Genomic DNA, 21,748 nt, shown 5'->3' with positions numbered 1-21,748 from the left:
CACCCACTAAAACAAACAACATGAGCTTAACTGATAGTAAGAAGAATGACCTTTTCAGGTCAAAAGATCAGGAGCACTGAATAGACTCTTATTTATTACACTGTCAGACATTTTGATGCTTTGCAGATCCTAAAGAAAGCAGTCACCTGTCAATGTCAAGTTAGAGGAAAAATGTTTCTTGTGTTCTAATAAGATCAGTTTGATTTATGTATTTATTATGTTATTTTTATTTATGCATTTATTTATTAACTTTTGAGGAATCTTACCTCTGGGTCCAAGCCAAACATCAAAGTAACTATTGATTGTTTTATCCATAAGTTCCATTATACAACCTACTGTAATGGAAAGAAAAGGAGAAAGTTAGTTTTTCTGCTCAGGAAAATAGTTTACTGGTCAGCATCTGAACACATTCTGTTAGGGTTATCAAAGAAAATATTAGCATGCAGAAATTCCAGCAAACATAAGATTTTCTCAGTATATATTAAGTACATAAAGCTTATTCTAGTCTCAGAGAGTCATTGGTGGATGAGCTACATTTCCCGCTGAAGTACTTAACACAGTTATAGATGCACAGAAGCTTAAAATAATGAGTTCAGATTAACCTGAAGTTCCTTCTAGTTCTGTATTTTGTACACATAAATAAAAGCTGGCATCTTGAAAGATCCCTCAATAAGGAGGAGGACTGGACTTTGAGAAAGCCAGCAACATCAAAATTTTCAGATAAAGACTATGAAGCTATATTAACAAAGAGTCTCAAATAACTGGCAAGGCTAGCTAGGGAAGAGGAGGGAAGGAGGAAAAAGTAAGCAGTGGCTCTGCTATCACCTGCAGATAGATGACTGATTACAGCTCTGATTAACAGCCCATAAAACCAAGAGATCAACAGTCACCGAGTGACAGAGAGGGCTGCTGAGTCCAGGGAGAAAACACAGCATCTCCAGCTCTAGAAACTGCATACTGGTTAGACATTACCAGATAAAATTTATCCAACATCAGTAGAGTGATTCAATGTCATCTGTCAGGTCCTCACATGGCCACTATTTATTGGCAGCACCTGGTCTGTACACAGAGGCACTCCCATTGTGTTACCTCACTACGGTTAAAGCAGGTTCTAAAGAAGCAGCAACTGTCCACAAGCAGGGACAACTGTGCACAAAGCTGTTTTCAAGAGAAGAGGAAGTAATTTTCTTCTTGATTAAGAAAAAACAAACCAAACCAAACAAACCAAAAAACCAAACCAAAACAAAAGCCCCCAACTCTTCAATTTCCTCTTTTCTATACAGAACTGTACTGTACTTTCACTAATAAAATTTTATCAATTTGTAATAGAATGGTTTTCACTTTGTGGTGTTTCTCCTTTCCTAGTATTAATATTAAGAACAATTTTTAGCTATGAGAAAATAACATACGCAACACAAGCTGTCAGTATACCCACAGCACTAACCAAAACAATTATGCAAGCTTATATGTACTTGCTAAGAAAAAAAAGTTACCATCTTTTTTTTTTTTTTTTTTTTTTTAGTGCTACCTAAAGAAATATCTCCCTTCCGCCTGTGAAAATCCCGTCTCTAGGGGATTTGTGATTTATGCAAGTTCAATTAATCATCTATCCTCTGGTTTTAGTCAGCTGGGACTGAAACCTCAACTTCATCCAGGTCCCACAAGAAAAGCCAAGCAGGATCCAAATTATGCTTTCTCCGCAGTCCCAAGTGGGACTGGGAGCCAGTGCTGGAAGGCCTGCAGGGGCTTAGACTTCCTATGGGACCCAGCAAACATTAGGGGTATAGGTCATGCATTTCCACTCTGTGGTCTTCCCTTCCACTGCACAGAAGCTGCCCCAGGCAGGAGCCCAGTAGGTTCCCTGAGCACTTCTGCCTGCGCCACCACCCACTGTTCCCTGCAGGGCTCTCAGGGACACACAGAAGAGACTTTCCCTTCCGTGACATAGTGCTTGGGACTACAGAAAGCCACAGAAACATCACTGGAATCTGGTCACCTGGCACAAACAAAAGGGCTTGATTGAAATAACCTGAAGTGTTAAACGTATTTTGCAGCCCTAATACATACTGGTTTTATTTTCTGACTTAAGAAGCCCAGCCCAAGAAACCAAACACTTCAGAATAAAGTGCATTTTTGGGATCACCAGCTATGGTACTATGAGCACTTGTGTGAATGGCCACAGCACTGGCACACTGGTGTTCTAGAAATAAGGAAATATAACTTGTATCACCAGAAGCAGGAACACCAGGAAGGCTGTGAGAAATAAGTATCTAATTACAAGGAGAAAAAAAGATATTTAGAGAAAGCACCATTTTTTGTCACCCATCTTTTTTTTTTCATTTGTCAGCTATTAAATATTGCCACAAAACCCACTCCCTGCTGGATGATTCATTTTGTTGTTTGAGATCCTTACTTAAACAATTTGTTCTCTTTTGATCCAGTACTAATTGGTCTAGTTATGCAGCACTGCATCAGCCAATAATCTGCATCTGACTTCAACCTTGCTTCTCACAGGCAAAGGCTTCAGATGGCAGAGGCTGGTACAAATCCAAAGGTTTGTTATACTAAAATATACAAAAAAGCTCAAGCCAGAAGTGACTTGCTACATATATTGCTGCATTTACTGGACACTAAAAATGCATATATTTAAATGAAACAAGTTAGAAACCAGAAACAAACTCTGCCTAGCTATAGTAAAGACAGCAAGAAATTAAAGTTCACATTGAAGTCCTCCATAAAACTGGAAGAAAAACTCATTCCCCAAGAGGAGGAGGCTCTCTGCAGAGGTCTCAGCTTTTTTGGGCTGGTACCCCAAAGCAGCTTTTTGTGCCAGCATTATCCGACAGCAGATTGTAAAAGACACAGTAAAGGAAAAACTACTCCTGGTGTCGATTTCCAGAATTTGCAGAAAAAGAAATTGTTTCAAAAGGAACTCATTTGTGTAAGAGAAAAACAGAAGGAAACAATCTGCTTTTGTTCCAGAGGGGGTCATGTGAAAATGCATCAAGTCTCCTGCCAACAGCCACACAACATTAAACACTGCTTCAACAGCAGCAACTACAAGGGTTCTTTTTAAATTAGAATAGTTTCCCAATTCAGAGAAACATCGACTCCCAGAAAAATTAAACCAGTGGCCATTTGAAACACTGTGATTGGCCTATTTCTGATACTGAAAGTAACGTAAGGAAATTCTGCAGCTGATTGCATACATGAGCAGATCAGCAGCAATGCTCCTTTACCTACAAGTCATCCCACAAAAAGGCACACTATTCACAGACTCATGGAATGCTTTGGCTTGGAAGAGACCTTTGAAGCTTATCTGGCCCAACTACCCCACCATCTTCCACTCAAGGCGCTCAGAGCCTCATCCAGTCTTTAAAGTTTTTTGTGCATGGGGCATCTACCACATCTATGACCAACCTGTTCCAGTTTCAATGCCCTCACTGAAAAAACTTCTTCCTTACATCTAGTCTAAATCTGCCTTCTTTTAATTCAAAACCATTGCCCCTTGTCCTAACACTACAGTCCCTATTAAAAAGTTTGTACCCCTTTTCCTTGTAGGCCCCTTTTAGGTACTGGAAGGGCACAATAAGATCTCCCTGAAGCCTTCTCTTTACCAGGCTGAGCAGCTTCAACTTGCTCAGCCTGTCTCCATCTGGAGAGATGCTCCAGCCCTCTAACCTCCTCTGCATCTACTTTAATATGTCCATGTCTTTCCTGTGCTGAGGACCCCAGAGCTGGATGCAGCACTCCAGGTGAGGTGTCACCAAAGCAGAGGGGCAGAATCCTCTCCCTCATCCTACTGGCCACGCTGCTTTTGATGCAGCCCAGGACACAACTGGCCTTCTGGGTTGCAAGCACATGTTGCCAGCTCTCCTCCACCAGTACCCCCAAGAGCTTCTCAGCAGGGCTGCTCTCAATCCCTTTATCCCCCAAACCATACTGATGGTTGTGGACTTCCCCTGCCCAGGTACAGGACCTCACACTTGGCCTTACTGAACCTCATGTGTTTCCCAAGACTCACTTCTGGAGCCTGTCCAGGTCCCTTTGGATGGCACCCCAGGCATGTCAACCACATCACTCAGCTTGGCTGTTGCCAAACTTGTTGAGGGTGCACTCAATCCCACTGTCCATGCCACTGATGGAGACACTAAACAGTACTGGCCCCTCTATGGACCCCTGAGGGACACCACTTTGTCCCTCAGGACTCTGAGTTGCTGACCAGTACCCTCTAGATGTGGTCATCCAACCAACTCCTTTTCCAATGAACAATCCACCTATCAAATCCATATGTCTCCAATTTAGAGAGAAGGACGTTGTGGGGCACTGTGTCAAAGGCCTTGTAGAAAAAGCCTGATTACATCCATAGCTTTATTCAGTACCTACAGTCAGAGAAAAAAGACCCTATTAGGCCACACAATGCTTTGCAAAACATGTACCTCTATATACACCAGTTATTTTTTCCTAACCTGCCTTTCTACAATGGAAAAAAAAAAAAAAAAATCATCCTCTCTGCCACTAAATTTTACCTGTGCAGTAAGGCACTTGACCAGGGCAAATTGGATCAGAGTCTGGAAGCAGTCTGGCTTACAATCTGGAAGACATTTCACTTCTTCAAGTCCAAATATCTGATCCAGAAAAAAACCCTATCTGATGCTTTAAACAAACAAAATTACTGGATTTTAATTCTGCAACACAAACATAACAAAGGGTAAACTTGCACCTTGCCACAACAAGATTAAGCAACATCATTATAATACTACATTTTCAATAATCCTCTGGATTTTGACAGACAGGGTTTTTTTTTTGATCTTTTGGCATCCTGGGTTCATTTCTGGCACTATGAGCTGAGACAACCACCCACTGCTCCAGCAGCCACCCAAATATTTGGGCAGAAGATGTGAAGCTCTGCCCTACTGCTCAGTCCAGGCATTGATAGCCCTGGTGCTTCTTGGTGTAACAATCAAAAATACAGTTTAAAGTCTACACAGAAACATGCTTTTCTTGTAGAATATGTTTTAAAAAAATATTTATAGAAAGTGTTTCATACAGGCTACCAGCATTGACAGGTTGCCCTTCTAATGCAGGTAAACTACTCTCTGAGGCTACTACATACTGGAGGATTTCAACCAGCTTCTGCCCTTCAAAGGAAATTATCTCCTCTGCTTTCCACAAAAATGCATTCTAGAGGGTTTATGCTATGAAATAATTTAAGAATTCTTCATCACATTTTGATGGTGTTTCTTGAGTTTCTTCTTGAAGTAACTTTCCAGGTGTAAAGATGATCCACAAAAATATACAGGTTTGCTTTCTGTCCCATGGCACCCTTTTTAAGCAAATCAAACAGCAGCAAAAAAAAAAAAAAACATTTTAAGCTGAAAGCTCAAAGCACTGTGAGCCTGCTCCCTTTCAGAAGGATCTTCCAGCTCTCACCCGACTGCTCAAGAACTCCCTGAAATAGATCCCAGTTTTCACAGCTAAGTGCCTGAACTTGAGTTCTAATAAAATCCCCAAAATAGGCATCTAAATAATTGTTCTGGCTTTTGAGAGAAATGTGCTGTCAAGCCTGGCTGCTCAGCCTTTTTGGAAAACAGCCACTTTTTCTATTCTTAAATTAGGACTTCGAAGCCTAAATTTAGGCTTTTGCTTTTGGAAATCTTGATTTGTGTTTTCTCTTTAAAGTAATGTTTCCCAGTCCCTGCCATTGCAGAGGTGACTCCTCTTTTTCCTCCAAAAGTACAAACTATCCCTCCTCCAAAAAACCAAAGATCACACTGCTGTTTGCTTTTGTAGATGTACTGGAATTGAAAACGTTCAGCTGCTTGAGAATTGGAACACAGCACTGATAATCAAAGCTGTCAACCGTTTTCTGTCCTTTGCCAAAGCTGCCCAGTTTCTCCTTTCAATTCCCCAAGCCTTAACTGCCCCTTGAATGTGTTCCCTTTGCCTTTCAACTTCCTGCCAACTCCAGATTACCCTTTTCTTCCCTTTCTGAACACCCTCGTAGGGCCCAACCATGCTTAATGCTAGCAATAAAAGGGACTTGAGAATAAACTATAGTCTACATTGACCTGAAAGTGTAGGTATATTTATTTTATGGGAAACCAAGTGAAGCATGAGTGCTGCGGATTTTGCACTTTAGTTTTGTTAAAATACAAGACGGTATTTTTAAACTTTATTTTGAATCTCTATCTTTCAGATTTTTGGCCCCCTGGTATCAGCAGCAAACCCTCCAGCCTGCTGTTGACACATCAGGACCCACAGTGCTGAGCTTTCACACTCACAAGCAGCACCAACATAAGGAAGTTTAGAAATAATTAATTTGTATAAAATTCAGAGAAGTGTAACAAATGCGGGACAAAGGAGAGAAGTCAGTTTCAAATAGTTTAACCTCAGTGGGTTAATGTGGGTTTAATCCTCAGGGATTTCAAACCATTTGAAAATGCATGGTTCAAAGAAAGACTTTGGGCAGGGGTGTATATAGGGGGTAATATATAGGAGAAGTAATGTCATGAAATTACATATATATATATATATATATTACATATATATATGTAATTTCATGACATTACTTCTCCTGTCATTCCATTCTCTAAAATCCTTCAGTAATGGTTAGCTTATTACATAAACAGAGATGTGGAAAGAAAGTATTTTACAGAACAGAAATAAATACAAGAATACTGCAAAACAGAATAACTAATTGCACTCAGTACACAATACCTCATGAAATCAGAATCTAACGATCTTCAGATAGGTAAGTTAAGATAAATGATAGATAGGTTCCTGCAATTTTATTTACACCTTCAGCAGATCTCAAATAGCTCAAATTAGGATTTGACTGTCCTAGGATTAGAACACTCACACGAAATTCATCCCCTTGCACTCAACAGCTTTTGATATGGCAAGGGATGACTTCAGACAGAGGGAAAACACCAAGGGTGATGGCCAAGCAGGAAGAGCAAGTTAGAAGCAAGCATACAAACATACTCACAGAATTAAGAATCAGAGGAAAATGGTTCATGACTGCCTCTACATGCCAGAAGGATATATCCAGCATCCATCTACAAACAAGGACATTTCATGCTGCAGAGCCCCCTGAGCAGCAGCAGATATGGCATCACTCAGCACTATGGTTTTCACAAGAGCATGCATTTTCCTGGAATGAAGTGCTCAAGGGGGTATATCCTGTGCCTGAACACTGTGCCCGTACACCAGCACTATGATACTGGAAACCTCTTCAGGGCTGCCAGCTTACAGCCCAGTGCTGCAAGAGCAATACAGTCGAGACTGAAGGAGTATTTACAGAAATAAAACGTGGAGGAAGAAAAGATAAAGCATACAGGTTTATTTCAACTGCTGTAATTGTAATATACAGCAATGACACTGCAGAGAACTTCTGCCTAGGCTTTCAGAACTGCTTCCTTTTTTTTTTTAATTGAAACAGAAGAGAGTATCTGTAACAAACTAGGTTAGATGAAAGAGCGGGAATATGTACATGGCACAAGAGCAACAAGTTGACTTTTTGTAAGGAAAGCCAAAGTACAGTGTTTGCTAGGCAGCTTTGCTCCAAAGCCCCCCTCCTAAACCACTATGGGCAGTGTTTATTCACAGCTACTTTTTGAATCTGAAGCTCCATCTTTTTACAAAAGCTCTGCTGGTATTGTAATTGGGAAAACAAGGGAACTTGGGGATCCTGGTCAATGACAAGTTGAGTCTGAGTTAGCAGTGCCCTGGCAGCCAGGAGCGCCAGCCCTGTCCTGGGGGGCATCAGGCCCAGCATGGCCAGTGGGCAAGGGAGGGGATTGTCCCACTCTGCTCTGCACTGGGGTGGCCTCACTTTGAGTGCTGGGGGCAGTTATGGGTGCCACTCTATCAAAAAGATATTTTAGCTATTAGAGAGCATCCAAAGGAAGGCAACAAAGATGGTGAAGGGCCTTGAGGGGAAGCTGTATGAGAAGCAGCTGAGGTCACTTGGTCTGTTTAGCTTGGAGGAAACTGAGGGGAGACCTCACTGCAGTTACAGCTTCTTGTAAGGGGAGGAGGAGGAGGAGCAGGCAGATCAGAAGCTGATCTCTTCTCTGTGGTCATCAGTGACAGGACCCAAGGGAATGGCCTGAAGTCGTGCCAAGAGAGGTTTAGGTTGGATATTAGAAAAAGGTTCTTCACCCAGAGGGTGGTCGTGCACTGGAACAGCTCTCCAGGGCAGTGGTCACAGCACCAAGCCTGACAAGCGTTCAGGAAGTGTTTGGACAATGCTCTCGGGCACATGGTGTGACTCTCGGGGATGGTGCTGTACAGGGTCCAGGAGTTGGACCTGATGATCCTTGTGGGTCTATTTCACCTCAGCTTATTCTGTGATAACAGTGTTGGCTGCAGCTCACAAATGAAAATTAGCCTCAGGAGGCCTGGGAAGCTAAAGAGAGTTGAGAAGATGAAGGGAAAAAAAGTAAGTCCAGAGGGCCATAAGGATTTTACCTTTCATTTCTGGTCTCCTATCTTTTATTCAAAAGCCACCTGCAAGAAAGTCTGACAATTTTTTCTCTCCTTTAATAAAGGGATTCCTGTAATCTCTGTGCACTTCACTCAAACCAACTTTATACTTCCACAGGAGAAAAAGTTACAGTCCCCAAAGCCTATTTTAATGAGCTTTTTGGTCAAAAGGTTTAATTTTCAAACAACGGAACCAATGACACCAGAGTCATTGGGACCAAGGATGGAGAAGCCCAGCCTTGAATGACCGTTACATTCAAGAGCACTGTATACTCAAGACAGTAAGCTTCAACTTACCTTTTCTTTAAATGCCCATGCCTCATAATTGCATAATAAAATTTAAAAAGAAGTAGGAAAAAAAAATAGTGACAAGTGGGACTTTCCCTCCACATGTCTCTCATTTCCTCCAACACCCACAGCTGCACCACCAAATCTGAACACCAAGAACATTTGTCATCCATCTGCCCACTCCTCCTGCCAAAATCCTGCACCAAACCCAGGGGACATCTCAAGAATAAAACTCAAAGCATGGAGATATATAATTTTTTGTTACCTCCTTTGCATTTAGTAGCTTGACACATGAAAGTTTGGCATCTAATTTATAAAAATACTTAAAATTCTCCTGCACATGTGAAACACTGTGCAAAGCAAAAAATGGCTGTATGCAGTTATCCAGTAAACAAGGCTCAGCTATAAAAAGGTTATCTCAGGTTCACTTGCTGACTAGATACGGCAATCCAATAAAAAGTGAAGGAATTAGAAGACCATGAAAGCTGAGCATGACAGTCACAAAGGTAATGTTACACCATGCAAATCTGACTTGTAGAGGGATAAGAGTGCACATAAAACCTGAATTAAGATGCCCTGCTAAGATGTGAAACTACAACCCCTGTGTTCAGGTGGGTAACTTGACACCTTTTGGAGGACCACTTGTGTTTTGGAAACCGGATCACACTGAAAAAGCACACAAACAAGTCACCCTTAGGCAAGCTACAGTATGTTAAATACTTATTTGTGCGTTTACTCTATTTCCAATGCTTGTGGGGCTGTATTTGGAGTGCTGTGGGAGAAGTGAAATTGTCTGGTGAGCTCTAACACACAAAACTACATGCAATACACTGAAGCAGTTACATTCCTCAATACAAGTGAATTTCTGTACTTTTACCTAAAATAAGAAAGGATTCATACTGGCACTATAAATGCACCCCATTTCTTTATACAGTCAGCCATGCTATGAGAAGTCAATCTTAAAACTTTCCTATGTTCTGGCTGTACACCTGTGAGACCTGTGTGGCTGCAGCTGTACCAATACTTGGTGCCTTCATTTTAACATGCTAAACATCATGCCAGACTGTACCATCACACATAAGTAAACAGTACTAACAGAGGTCAGGCAAGTATGAATGACAGCTGGCTTTAAATAGAAGAAGGTACCAAAAAATCCTCCTTTTCCCACCATTCTGAGAAGTAAAAGAAGAAAAAAAATTACTTGAGATACAAGTGTTATGCCATGGCATTGTAGTGCTCAGGACAAAATCCTAACCATGATGTGCCCTGTTAAACCCTCTGCCTTCAAAACAGTAAAAAAAAAAAAAAAAAAAAAAAAAGGCTCATTATTCAGAAAATCTACTACCTTTAAGACTTTAAGATCCAACTGCCTTTCTAAAGGATAAAGGTGCTAACACTATAGAAAGCAAGTTTTTGACCTTGTTCCTGCCTAGGATGCAGAAGGAGTACTGAAAGTGAAGATGACGTGTCCTGGCATAGGGACAGAAAACAAAAAGACAGGAGATTTCTTACAGATGCATTTGTCAGATCATTCCCCCACACCCTTCCCTTCTTGCACAACACTTGGCACATCTGCAAATTGCTAATGTTGCCAAAACCATGCAGCCATCTGATGGCATTTCTGTTACAGAAGTTCAGGACTGAAAAGCCTGGTGAGTCCTGAGGAGATGAACATCCTTGCCTGCACCAGACCTATGTCAAACCAACTTCTGCTGAGAATTTTTGGGGTACCAAATTATTGCTGTAACAAAGGCCCATGAAGAGGACTGACTCCTGAAGTAGTTAGAAAATAAATCATTGGTACCTGCACATTTCCTTTGTTTGATTTTGGCAGCACTTTCTGAAATGTTACTTCATCAAAAGACCCTGCTCCAGGAGGCAAGTACTGTGGTTTCTTATATTTTATTATTTGTTTTAAGGGTAGAAAGACCATTCAAGCAGTTAAAAGGAAATTCTGTAATGGTACAGCTGTGTGTGATCTTATCACTTGCTCTTTCTATGAACTTTAAATAAACTACTGGAGGAAAAAAATTCCACATATCTGGCAACTTCCAAGATGTTTTCTGCAAGCTCATAATATAAAGGCTTCAGTTACCTGCAAAAGTCAGGCAGTGAATTACAGGAAAGTAAGTACCTTTTCTCCAAAGTTTAGCCACTCTTTTCTTTCAATAAGAGGTATCAAATTCTTGATGCAGTGAGAACCCTGCTGCCATTAAAATCCAAGGAAGAACACAGCTAAACTGAGCCCCCCGCTCCAGCACCAAGATGCAAAAGGTTTTGCTACATTTGCTTTCTACTTTCACAAGCGCTGGAGCAACAGTGGAGTCAGCACTGTAACTTGATGTTATATATCTGCTTTAAATACAGGGACAAAGCAATATCCACCCATACAGCAGGCAGCAGATTTCCTTCCCAACCCTGCAGCTATCCCATTCTCTGCAGGGCAGTAGTCCCCTGGAAAAGGGGGCACCAGACATGCCTCCTCTGCCTCTCTGTCTGTGCAAAGCCTCTTAAACAACATCTTCAGCAACTTACTCTCCTAAAGATAAGCATCTCCATCCATCCACCTGTGATGCCAGCTCATGCCCATCAGCAACCCTCAGGCTCAGAGTCATCATATCACCTGATCCTTGCTCTAGCCTCTCCATTCAGCCTGGTCCACTCCATAACCATAACCATATAACCATCTATACCACCATACTCAGGGCGTATGCAGTAACAAGGAACAGCCAAGAACAGATCTGACACTGCTGCAAAGCTGCTTTCATGCCTTTCCTACTCTCCACCATGCCTTGGTGGAAGGAACCCAAAGAAACCAACCAAGCAAGAAGATCAGCTTCCAGCCAGGTCCATCCCACTGCTGCTTTACTGCAGGATAAGCAGCAGCACAATGTGGACATGTGGGTGACGAAGAGGTCTTACGTGGCTGAAGATGAGCAAAGCCATCACACTGTACCCAGCAAGGAACCACAGCAAAAAGAAAGGCAAATGAAACAGACAGAAAAAATGGAAGATGTAGAATGTCTAATGCAGAACTCTAAAATGCTATTAAGAGAGGGCCAAAATAAAATGCATTGCGCAATCATAATTTTACATATAAGAATGGTTCTAGTGAAAAGTACAAAATTTGCAGAAAAAAGAAAGCACGAAGTAACAAAAGGTCACACGGGATACGTCAGGCAGAGTCAGCTTAGAAGATTTCTGAATTATAATTGAAGCAGCATGAACTGACAGATTATTGCACTGTAAAAAGCAAATAACAACAAAAAGCCCCACCTTGATATGTTCAAACTATGAAAGAGACAGATTTTAGGATGTGTTAGCCTGTTTCTGTCTTGAAAACTGCAGGACTAAGGATGGTCTCAAGGCAGGTTAGGTAGGGAAAGGGAGAAAAAGGTAACCATGAAGGCACCAAAGGCATGAAGAACCAACAAAACGTTTCTTTCAAGAAAAGGCAACTTTAATGTTTTATTCAATCTAAACACGGCTAAAATATTCCCACAGAAATGGTGCTAATGAAAATAAATACACAGAAAAAGACTGAAATAAAAAGCTAAGCAGACAGTGAATATGACCAAAACCTCTTGATACACCCTGGCCTGAGGGACTGGAGGACAGAGGGGAAGAATCTCCTTTATTTCTCAGCCTTATAGCATGTTACACTGTAAGAAACATGCTATGGTGCAAGAAAAAAAAAACAACAACCTTACTAGTGATTTGAGACACATCTTGAACACAGTAGCCCAAGACTAAATTTCAGTGGGAAGCTTGACGTTCTCGTAACACCAAGTATTTTTTACTTGATGCCCAAAGCTTATTATTAAATTTGTTAGATGAGAAAAACACATTGCTGCGCAATTTGTGATTTACACATAGGAAACAATGCTGACTGCAGCAAACTGAAAACCTAACTTACAGTGTATTTTATAAGTGCTCATGTTCTGCCAGGAGTCAAAGGACAGAATCAAGTGGTGTTTCATCAGCAACACTTGTAAAGCAACTCTTTCAACTCTGGGGGCAAAAGAGGTGTTCTTCAGCTTCTATATTAAGACTCTGCACATTAATTATAAAAATGTCAACATATAAAAAGTTGCTCAGCAAGTAAACCCTGTACATTCTGAGCGTACCTATTTCATACAAGTTTTGTACAGACTGTGTACAATACAGAATAATACTTCAGGCAATTAAATTGCTTACTCATGTCAGCAGCTCCCTCAAAGTCTTCCCCTCTGGAATCTCACCAAGACCACATCTCTATTTTTACTGTATGCTAAAAGCAAAACATGTTTTTGTGCAAAAACCCCTTTCATTAAGCAATTTTTCAAGTATCAAAACACCTATAGCTGCAGATTATTTTTCCACCATGTTTTTATCTCTATGTAATATAAGCCCTCCACACACATGTGTCATCTCTAAACCAAACAGCAGCAAAAGGACCCTTCAATTAAACAGACCTGTTATTCTCGACCAGGGAGTTAAATGCTCAAGTTCATATCCCCACACTGGAACTGGTATGTGGTGGAGGAATAAAAGTAGGGAAAAAATCAAAAATTAAAACCTGCCAAAAAAACTTTGTTAATATTCTACTCTCATGCTAATGACTGACAGCTTAGGTGGGAATTTGGTAAGAATCTTAGAATAGCAATGATGCTGTAAAGTGAGGATGTGCCAGAACCATCAATGGCTGATTAGAGCTTCTTCATTGGTTCAGTGCAAAACCCAGCCTTGCTCCTCCGTTCTGCAAAACAACCCTTCAGGGTGTTGGGTGAGTAAGAGTTTAAAAAGCAAAGACTGAGAAATAGATACAGACAGACATACTAAAGTGCGAAAAGGTGCAGCAACAAAAAATTAAGTAAGGAGAGGGGTGGAAAACCACATCACTTCTCTGCTAGGCTTCTTCACACGTGCAGTTGGCCACTCAGTCACTGCAGGTTCAAAGACGGTCATCTCCTTCCCAAGGCCATGCACCTCTCCTTTGAAGGCAACACAACACTAAAGGATGTAAACAAAACACTCCAAGAGGATTGTTTTTCATACATTGTAAAGTGTAGTTAAAATCTGGCAACATTACTGAGCTCTCACAGAGAAACATCTCTGTTTCTCATACTTCAGGATGCAAAACTGTACTTTAACAGCTTCTTAAATGTATATTTTAAGACACAAAGTTAATCCTACAGATGCTTAGAAAACTGCACTGTGCTATATGTAACCAATACCTGAGCTGATGCATCGTTTGAGCCTGATGTGTTTTGTGAAACCAAGAAGCATTCAGTCTGCACAACTGGAAATTCATCATAGCTCTGCAATTGTTCAACTGGAGTTTAGATTTGCGTCTCTGATCTAAACAAGTCCAGCACTGAATTTAGAAAGTATGAACCAATTAAGACAGACTTTAAAAAAAAAGAGAAGCATTTGAAAACAACATTAGCAGTCCCTTCCTGCACCATAATGCAACCACTTAGCAGTGGTGATAGAACAAGAAATCAATACAAAGAAGTATCAAAGGATATTATTTTTATTCTGCAAGGCATGACCAGACTTGCAGCCTGCTTTTGTGTGCTTCAAAGGGAGATGATGATGGTTTTGAAAGGGCTAAAAAAAGAATGAAGTAGTCAGAGGTTCTGGGAACCTGTCAAGTAAAAGTGGAGAATTGGGTATGGTCTCTAGAAAAAATTACCTGGGAATCTAATGAAGGCTGCAAAACAAGGGCCAGAGTGTCATGGTTTGACCCCACCTGGTAAATAAGACCCAACAGCTGCTCGCTCACCCCTCTGCAGACCCGATGGAATAGGGGAGAGAATCAGAAAAAGATAAAGCCTGTGTGTTAGGAACAGTTTAATAAATGTACTAAAATTAACAATTACAGTAACAACAACAATAATAATAATGAAAAAGGAGATAGAGAGGGAGGAATAAAACCCAAGAAAGACAAGTGATGCACATTACAGCTGCTCACTACTCACTGACCGATGCCCAGCCCTTCCCTGAACAGCAGTTGGAGCTTCCCAGCCAACTCCCCTCAGTTTGCACACTGACCATGATGTTCTGCACTATGGAATATGCCTTTGGCCAGTTTGGGTCAGCTGTCCTAATTGTGCTTCCTTCCAGTTTCTTATGCACCTGCTCCCTGGCAGAGCATGGAACACTGATAAGTCTTTGATTTAGAGTACACCCTGCTCAGCAACAATTGAAACAGTGTTTTATCAGCATTATTCTCATACTAAACCCAAAACACAGCACTGTACCAGCTACTAAGAAGAAAATTATTCCAGATGAAACTAGGACACAGAGCTCATACTATTTAAACTCACATGACAAGTGGTCTGACACTGTCAATTCTAAAAATTACTTACAGCCATGTACAATTTTTACCTATAAGAAAGTAGAGGCAGCAGCACAATTCATGCATTAGCAGGGCAATGATCTACACTGAAACACAGTGGCCTTTCTGTGATTAACTGTATTGCTATTATTTTACTCCTCATTTTTAACTGAACAAACAAATGCAGTACTCCTTACTGACTTGTCCAGTACCATCTCTCTCAGTCTCTAAGGATCTGCCACCCTATATTGCTGGTGCTCCCTCGTACTTGTGGTCTCTTCTAGTCCTTACACTGTGTTTTAAGCTCTTGCAGATGGTGATGGAGACACTCACATAAAACTTCCCAGCCCATGGCTGAGTCTAGTGGCTGGGCAAACCCACCCACCTCTCCTACAGGCAGAGCAAACAAGAGGCTGCAGAGGCAACCATGGTCTAAGCTGCACCTTCTAGGTGGCAAACAAGTCAGAATTCAAAAAAAATATGAAAAAACCTGCTCAATTATTTTGAAAGAGGCTTTTCTGCTTAGGCGTGTTACAGACGCAGAGAAAAGAATCCATAAGTAACCAGGCCTACTGGCCTAGCAGCTTACTTTCTGTCACTAGATCACATATCTTGAAAAAAAAAGAATTTTCTGCACCATGCTGTACAAACACAGGTATTTTCGCCATTAATGAGGCTTTATGCATGCACAAAGTCATGATCACAAGATTAACACAAACCTTAACAACATGCCAAAATGTCACTGTACACCAAGTGAATCAAGGGATAAATGTAAATTGCAAGGGATAAATGCATGACCCTAATTTAGAACAACCAGATGAGTTTGTACCAGTTCACAGGGTCTGTGATCAGTCAAGAGCAAACTCTCCACATCAGTACTGCAAAACAGAAATGAACCACCAATCCACAATCAGATATTCACCATAAACATCTGATGCCCTGCAATCCACAGAAGCACATACACAAAATGCAAGCACAACTTTCACTGTGTCCTTCAAAGCCAAATCCAGATTTGTGTGCCTTTCCCAACAGTGGCCCTTCCTCACAAGCATGCGAGCAGCCATGTGAATGAACTGACCCCACAGATGGTTTGTGGCAGGCACACAGGCCACGCACCCGAAGTAACGTGACATTTGAACTTCAACATGCAAAAAGGTTTCTCAAGTTTCTTTTTCTAAAGGGCAGGACGATGTTAAACATTGAAGAATGTCATCCTCCTAACCAGTTAAAGGTTTAATTGTTATTTAAGTCAAAGGTTCTCCCTACTGTTTGGCGAGGAGATTAGAAAGACTAGTATTTTTAAAAGTAACACAAGAGCAGGAAATATTCCTTCAGGAAAAGGTTAACTGAACCTTTCTGATTCAATTATGTGTATAGAAATAGTGTATCTATGGGGAAACCTACATAGATTAAGGTATAAAGGCCTATAGTTTCCCAAATCTTCATTGTCTCAAGTGAATCCAAACCTGAGAACACAGGATCAGCTCAAGGACTAGACCTCTACTTTCAGACCACTATGGTGACAACGATACAGCAGTGGCAGATGTAAATTACTTTTATTCATTTCTAAGAGCTGGTTTTAACTCAGCAGAGGAGCTGCTCCTCCACAAAGTTGTGGTCTGCTCCAAACCTTAACTGTATGGCGTCTAAGGGAAGAAGGAATTTTCCCACAACTAGCCCTTGCTATAAGGGCTCTTTAGTCAACACAGGCACAGCAGAAACATTGCTTTAACCCAAAATGCTTCCCAGCAAACTTTTAAGAGCAAAAAGTGAGGGAGAAAAAAAAAGAAAAACGGCAAACTTGCCTGCTTAGGAATTAACTAGCTAAAAATAAGAGGTATATTTGCTTAAATAAACTAAACAACATAATTCTGCAAATTCATAATTCATTACAAAGTCTAACCCTGATAACGTCCTTAAGATGACACCAACAAAAACTCCCACTGGCATACAGAAAAGCTGGGGTGTTACCTGAAATCAAGACTACACCTTTTTGAAATCAAGTACATGTTTCAAAGCAGAGAGCCTGAACATGCGCATAGGAAGAGAGCAATTACCCTCCAATCACTGCAAAGACAGCTGGCAAGAAGAGAAACAGTTTTCTCAAGGTCAAGAGGGAGAGGAGCCTTCCAAGTGATAACAGAAGAACAGTCACTTTGCTCAAATCACTGACCCAGAGTCTCAAAGAGGAGGGTTATGTAGGGATCAAAGTACAGGGCACAATTTGAAAATGCAGGAAAAAAGGTTTATTACACGTTTGCTGTATTGCACAAGCAAATTTTATCTCTTATAAATTCTAGGGCAACTCAGCATATTTAGTCACTGGCCAAAGCATATCAGTTGGCAGGCATATGTTCAATACAAAGTTTTGACATAGAGGTCAATTACATACAGACAACTTTAGCTTAAATACAAATTCATGAAATGTCTGTATGTTTCTACCTGCTCAATATTATGCCACTGGGCATTAACAAAGCTATCATTAATGAAGCACAAACTCTACAGTTAATAAAGTTTTAATAACGGCATGAAAAATACCCAGTTGCAATGAGATGCCAAGGCCAGCTCAACTCACCACACTGAGCTCAGCATAAGCAGGATGATTCATTTCTTCATGGAGAAATGACAATTGCACTTAGCAGCATGCATTTTTTGTAAAATCTCTACACCTGGTAAGGTTTATTCCTGTTTCACGCAAGTCGACTGTTTCACCAAGAAAATTAAATCATTCTCCAATGCATCCAGTACAGCAGGAAAGCATTTACCAACCACATACTTCAGACAAGTTTGCTCTTGTGCTTTTATTTGCCCTGTAAGATAATGTGTTCTAAATGCCAAAATACAAACAGAGAAACCAAGGCAATAAATTTCAGGAGATTAATTTCATTAAATAGATGTAAGGAGATCCAATGCATACACAGTTGACAGCAACTCTACAAGTTATTTCCATAATAAGACTGAAGGCAGCATTTATTTGATTTATCAATCAAAAAATCAATTCATGTCACTGTTTGCATTACCCTCATCAAACAAAGATCTAACTGCTGTTCTGTTGGATGATGGGGACAGGCCTTGGTGCCCTCAGAAACCCAGATATAAATCACTTTTACCAATCAGCACTCAGGAACTGCAGGGATGTCAGCCTAAGCAATGCCCTCTTAACCATATTGCTGCAAAACCAAATTTAAACAGCCTTAGGAAAGGTCATAGCAAAGCAATCTGACCTGGAAAAAAGTTTTTAGACAGACCAACTACTATGTAATTCATTGATTATCCTTTTCATTTCTCCTTGTGTGTTCCTCCATTTAAGGTAAAAAGCATTTTCAATGCCAGTATGCACAAACTGCAGGAATCTCTGCATTTTTCAACACATTTAAGAATCACAAAACAAATTAGCAACTACATTATGAAGATTATTATCAGTTTTTTGAAGTGTCTGGATGGACATGGAGAAGTGTGCTCTGACTATCCTGCAGAAAACATCAATTTCTTCAGTTTATTATATAGCAAAACAGCTTTGAAAAGCTTATGCTGCAGCCTGGAAGAATGTAATTTTGCACATGGTAAAAACAGAAAAACAAAAGCATTACTGCAAGAGCTGAGGCCAACAGCCCCCATAGTATTCCTATGTCTCAACAGTTTTACAGATATCACCCCCACACAACCAATTCAGGACATGGTAATGACAGAAGGTAACAAAAGAGGATTGACATTAAGAAGACAAAATGAATGAGTTGTTATGCAGGGGAGGTTATAGTAAACAGCCTAATTACCTATACATGCCTTCTCACCCTAAAGGAAGAGCTGCCAAATCTAAGTGGAGCTTTTGTAGCTGTGAAGAGACAACATTTTGCTTGTGATCCACTTTAAGACAGCAGGAGTAAAACAACATGCCAAGAAAGAATAGGCAGAGGTATTTGTGGCTCTTTAGCAATGAAAGAGCACCCCTGCCTCTCCTAGTTCAAAGTCAGAGAATAAAACCTCCATGTCCTGAACAAAGAAAAACCAAAACAAACCCAAAAAACCAAAAACACACCACCAAGAGCCCATTCACTCCAAAGGACTTTCTCAGTCCTGAAGAACCTTCCTGGCATGAGTTGTCACAGGGAACAACTCCACACAGCACAGGCACTCTGGCTTCCCTGTTGTGGTGGGAACCCGGACTCGGAGAGCTAAGGCTGGATGGGAAGGTGGGCTCAGTGCCTGACACGGCACCTTCCCGTCCAGCCACTGCTCTACACCACCACACTGCCCCTGCCCTGCCTATGGGGCAGGCAGCAGCAAGAACGAATGCTGACTGGTGACTTACTTTTAGCACTAGGTCCAAGAGGGTGAGAGGGGACAACAGTACACAGAGGCATGACACTTTTAACAGGGAACTGTAGGCAACTGCTGCTTCTCTCCCAAAATTTTTTCTCAGGTGGGATACAGACAGCATTAACTGGGAGATTTGCTTTGTCTGCCACCGAGTGAGGGTTCCTGAGACCACCAGAAGAAGGCAGAAGACAAGTATTTTAACCTTGTGCTTTGTCTGGGTGTCTTTTTTTCGAGCTCAGCAGAAACAGAAGCTTTTGATGTTGCAATGTTTACTGCCCCAAAAATGAGGAAGGTAAAGGAATGAGGTCAGCTCAGTACTTGAGAGCATTTAACCAATTAGCAATTGAATGTCCTTTACAAGGAACATGCTTGCAAAGGGGCAGCTGTGGATCACTTAGCTCTGGGCTCTCCATCTGTGGCTGCTGGACTTGAGCACCAGGTCAGCTTGAAATCCTAAATATTGTCAATTCCACCATCACTCCCAAAAATCTGAATCTTCAAACATATTTCCAAAAATCTGCTCCTAGCAAGTTGCAAAAGTAAGTGCAATTAAAGGAACTGTCCAGAGGCCTGATGGACCTACAGTACTATTTCAAAATTTTTTTGTTCTGTTAACTTATCTTCTCTAAGTTAATTCCTTTTATAAACAACACAAAATGAAAGTCAGCAGGGAAAGAAGAGATTAGACTAGAGAATTCAAAATATTTTATTTCAATTCTGGCTGTACTAAAGACAAAGAATGCAACAAGAAGAATTCATGCTGAGAAATTTAAGAACAACATCAACTTACTAAAAATACTGCAATAAGTAAACCCAGAGACTGGTCAGACAGCACATAAACTAAGTATTATTAATGATGCTATATTTAAGTACCAAATATGCATGAGTTTTAATCAAAGATAGTCCATCTGATCAGCTGTTGCTAGGTAAAAGGCACTAACTCACAAAGCGCATCTGTTTTTTAAAAAGCAGCATGAGGCACAGAGACCATCAGGCAGACCTTTGCCAGCTTGCAAGACAAAGCCACATTGCATATTCATTTTACTGCTGCTCTCCCTGGTTGCATTTGAATGCTAAAATACAGGAGACTTAAGTCAGAACACATGACAAATTCATTTAGCCACTTATGAATTAAAAACACGAAGAGCTTCCAGCTGAATTTCTGTACGAAATTCAGTAAAGTAAAGCAAAATTCTGGCATCGCTTTTCGTGCTTTTGACCAATATCAGCTGGCAACAGCATTCCTGAGGGCAAATCCGTGCTTAACTTCAGCAAACTCTGCACAGTCGTCTTTTCATTTGCTCCTAAGTTCACATAAAGTTGGCAAGGGATCTCCAGCCAGCTGACCCCAGCTATCTCCAGGTACCGCAAGTTTCAGGTAAAATCTTCTCTGTGTGTGCAGGAACAGCTACCTCCAGCCAGAGTACATGCATTGGCTACTTGCTGCTCTGAAAGCAGACTATGTCTAGTGCACCACAAATACACGAATACTTATATTAAAAACTCCAGCTTTTATTGCTAAACAGCATCAGACGATAACATATGCCACAGGTTGACTCTCCCTGACACAGCTTCAGCTGCTGTTGGCAGCAGTGAGCCGGCACCAGGACTTATCTCTAGCTATGGAGTATTTTAACAGCAGAGGAAAATCTCTGGCTGTGACCGCACCAAAGGAGCGAGAAGGTCTTAAGAGTGAAATACATCGCAAAACACCTCAGCGTTATTCACAAGTTCTTATTTAAACCAAATAAATCCCCTCCCTCTACGCTAGCAGCTTAATACTGATGCAGCAGCACCATTAGCCCGCATCTACAAAAACTTCACAACTGCAAACCCTCCACCCAACCGGGGCCACCGGCGATAATTTCAGCCGGCGGTTTACGGCAGGCCCGCGGCTGCCAGGTCCTGGCAGGGAGCTGCTCTGGCAGAGATAACCTCACCCTGGAAGCAACCTGGCCCAAAACTCTGGCGAAAGGCTGTGCTGCCACGGGAGACGCCCGCACGCTCATCCTCCTCTAGTTTCAGCTGCAGGGCGTGTTTCCATTTGCACAGAGCGGTTTTAGAGACTTCCTGATGGGAAGCATCCCAACTGCAGCCATGCCCCTGCCTTGTTTTCCCTCGCCATCGCTAGGAGCCGGCTGAGCTCTTTGCTGGAGTTTTCTCTCGCAGCCACGAGAACTCGGCCATGGCGCTGAATCCCACAGCATCAGAGAACACCCGAAGCACTGAGAATACAAATGAGCCGTACGGGGCACTGCCGTTCAGCGGCGGCTGGGGCACGGAGAGGGCAGTGCACCCAGCTGCCGGAGGGAGAAACGCCTCTTGTCATCT

The 21,748-nt window shown here is 41.4% G+C and overlaps 1 protein-coding gene across 3 annotated transcripts in view; it reads right to left on the bottom strand.

Moving 5' to 3' along the window:
• Window positions 1-21,748, bottom strand: part of ELOVL5 (ELOVL fatty acid elongase 5) — a 39,531-nt gene that overhangs the window by 16,433 nt on the left and 1,350 nt on the right. For all 3 annotated transcript variants that reach the window (XM_053973928.1, XM_053973925.1, XM_053973927.1), the window contains one exon: window positions 267-335. In XM_053973928.1, coding sequence (XP_053829903.1) covers window positions 267-324 — 58 coding nt within the window. In that variant the 5' untranslated portion in view covers window positions 325-335. The remainder of the gene's footprint in view (window positions 1-266; window positions 336-21,748) is intronic.

The sequence above is a fragment of the Vidua macroura genome, chromosome 3, assembly GCF_024509145.1.
Source record: "Vidua macroura isolate BioBank_ID:100142 chromosome 3, ASM2450914v1, whole genome shotgun sequence".
NCBI lineage: Eukaryota > Metazoa > Chordata > Aves > Passeriformes > Viduidae > Vidua > Vidua macroura.
This window is presented reverse-complemented; position numbering and strand designations above follow the sequence as displayed.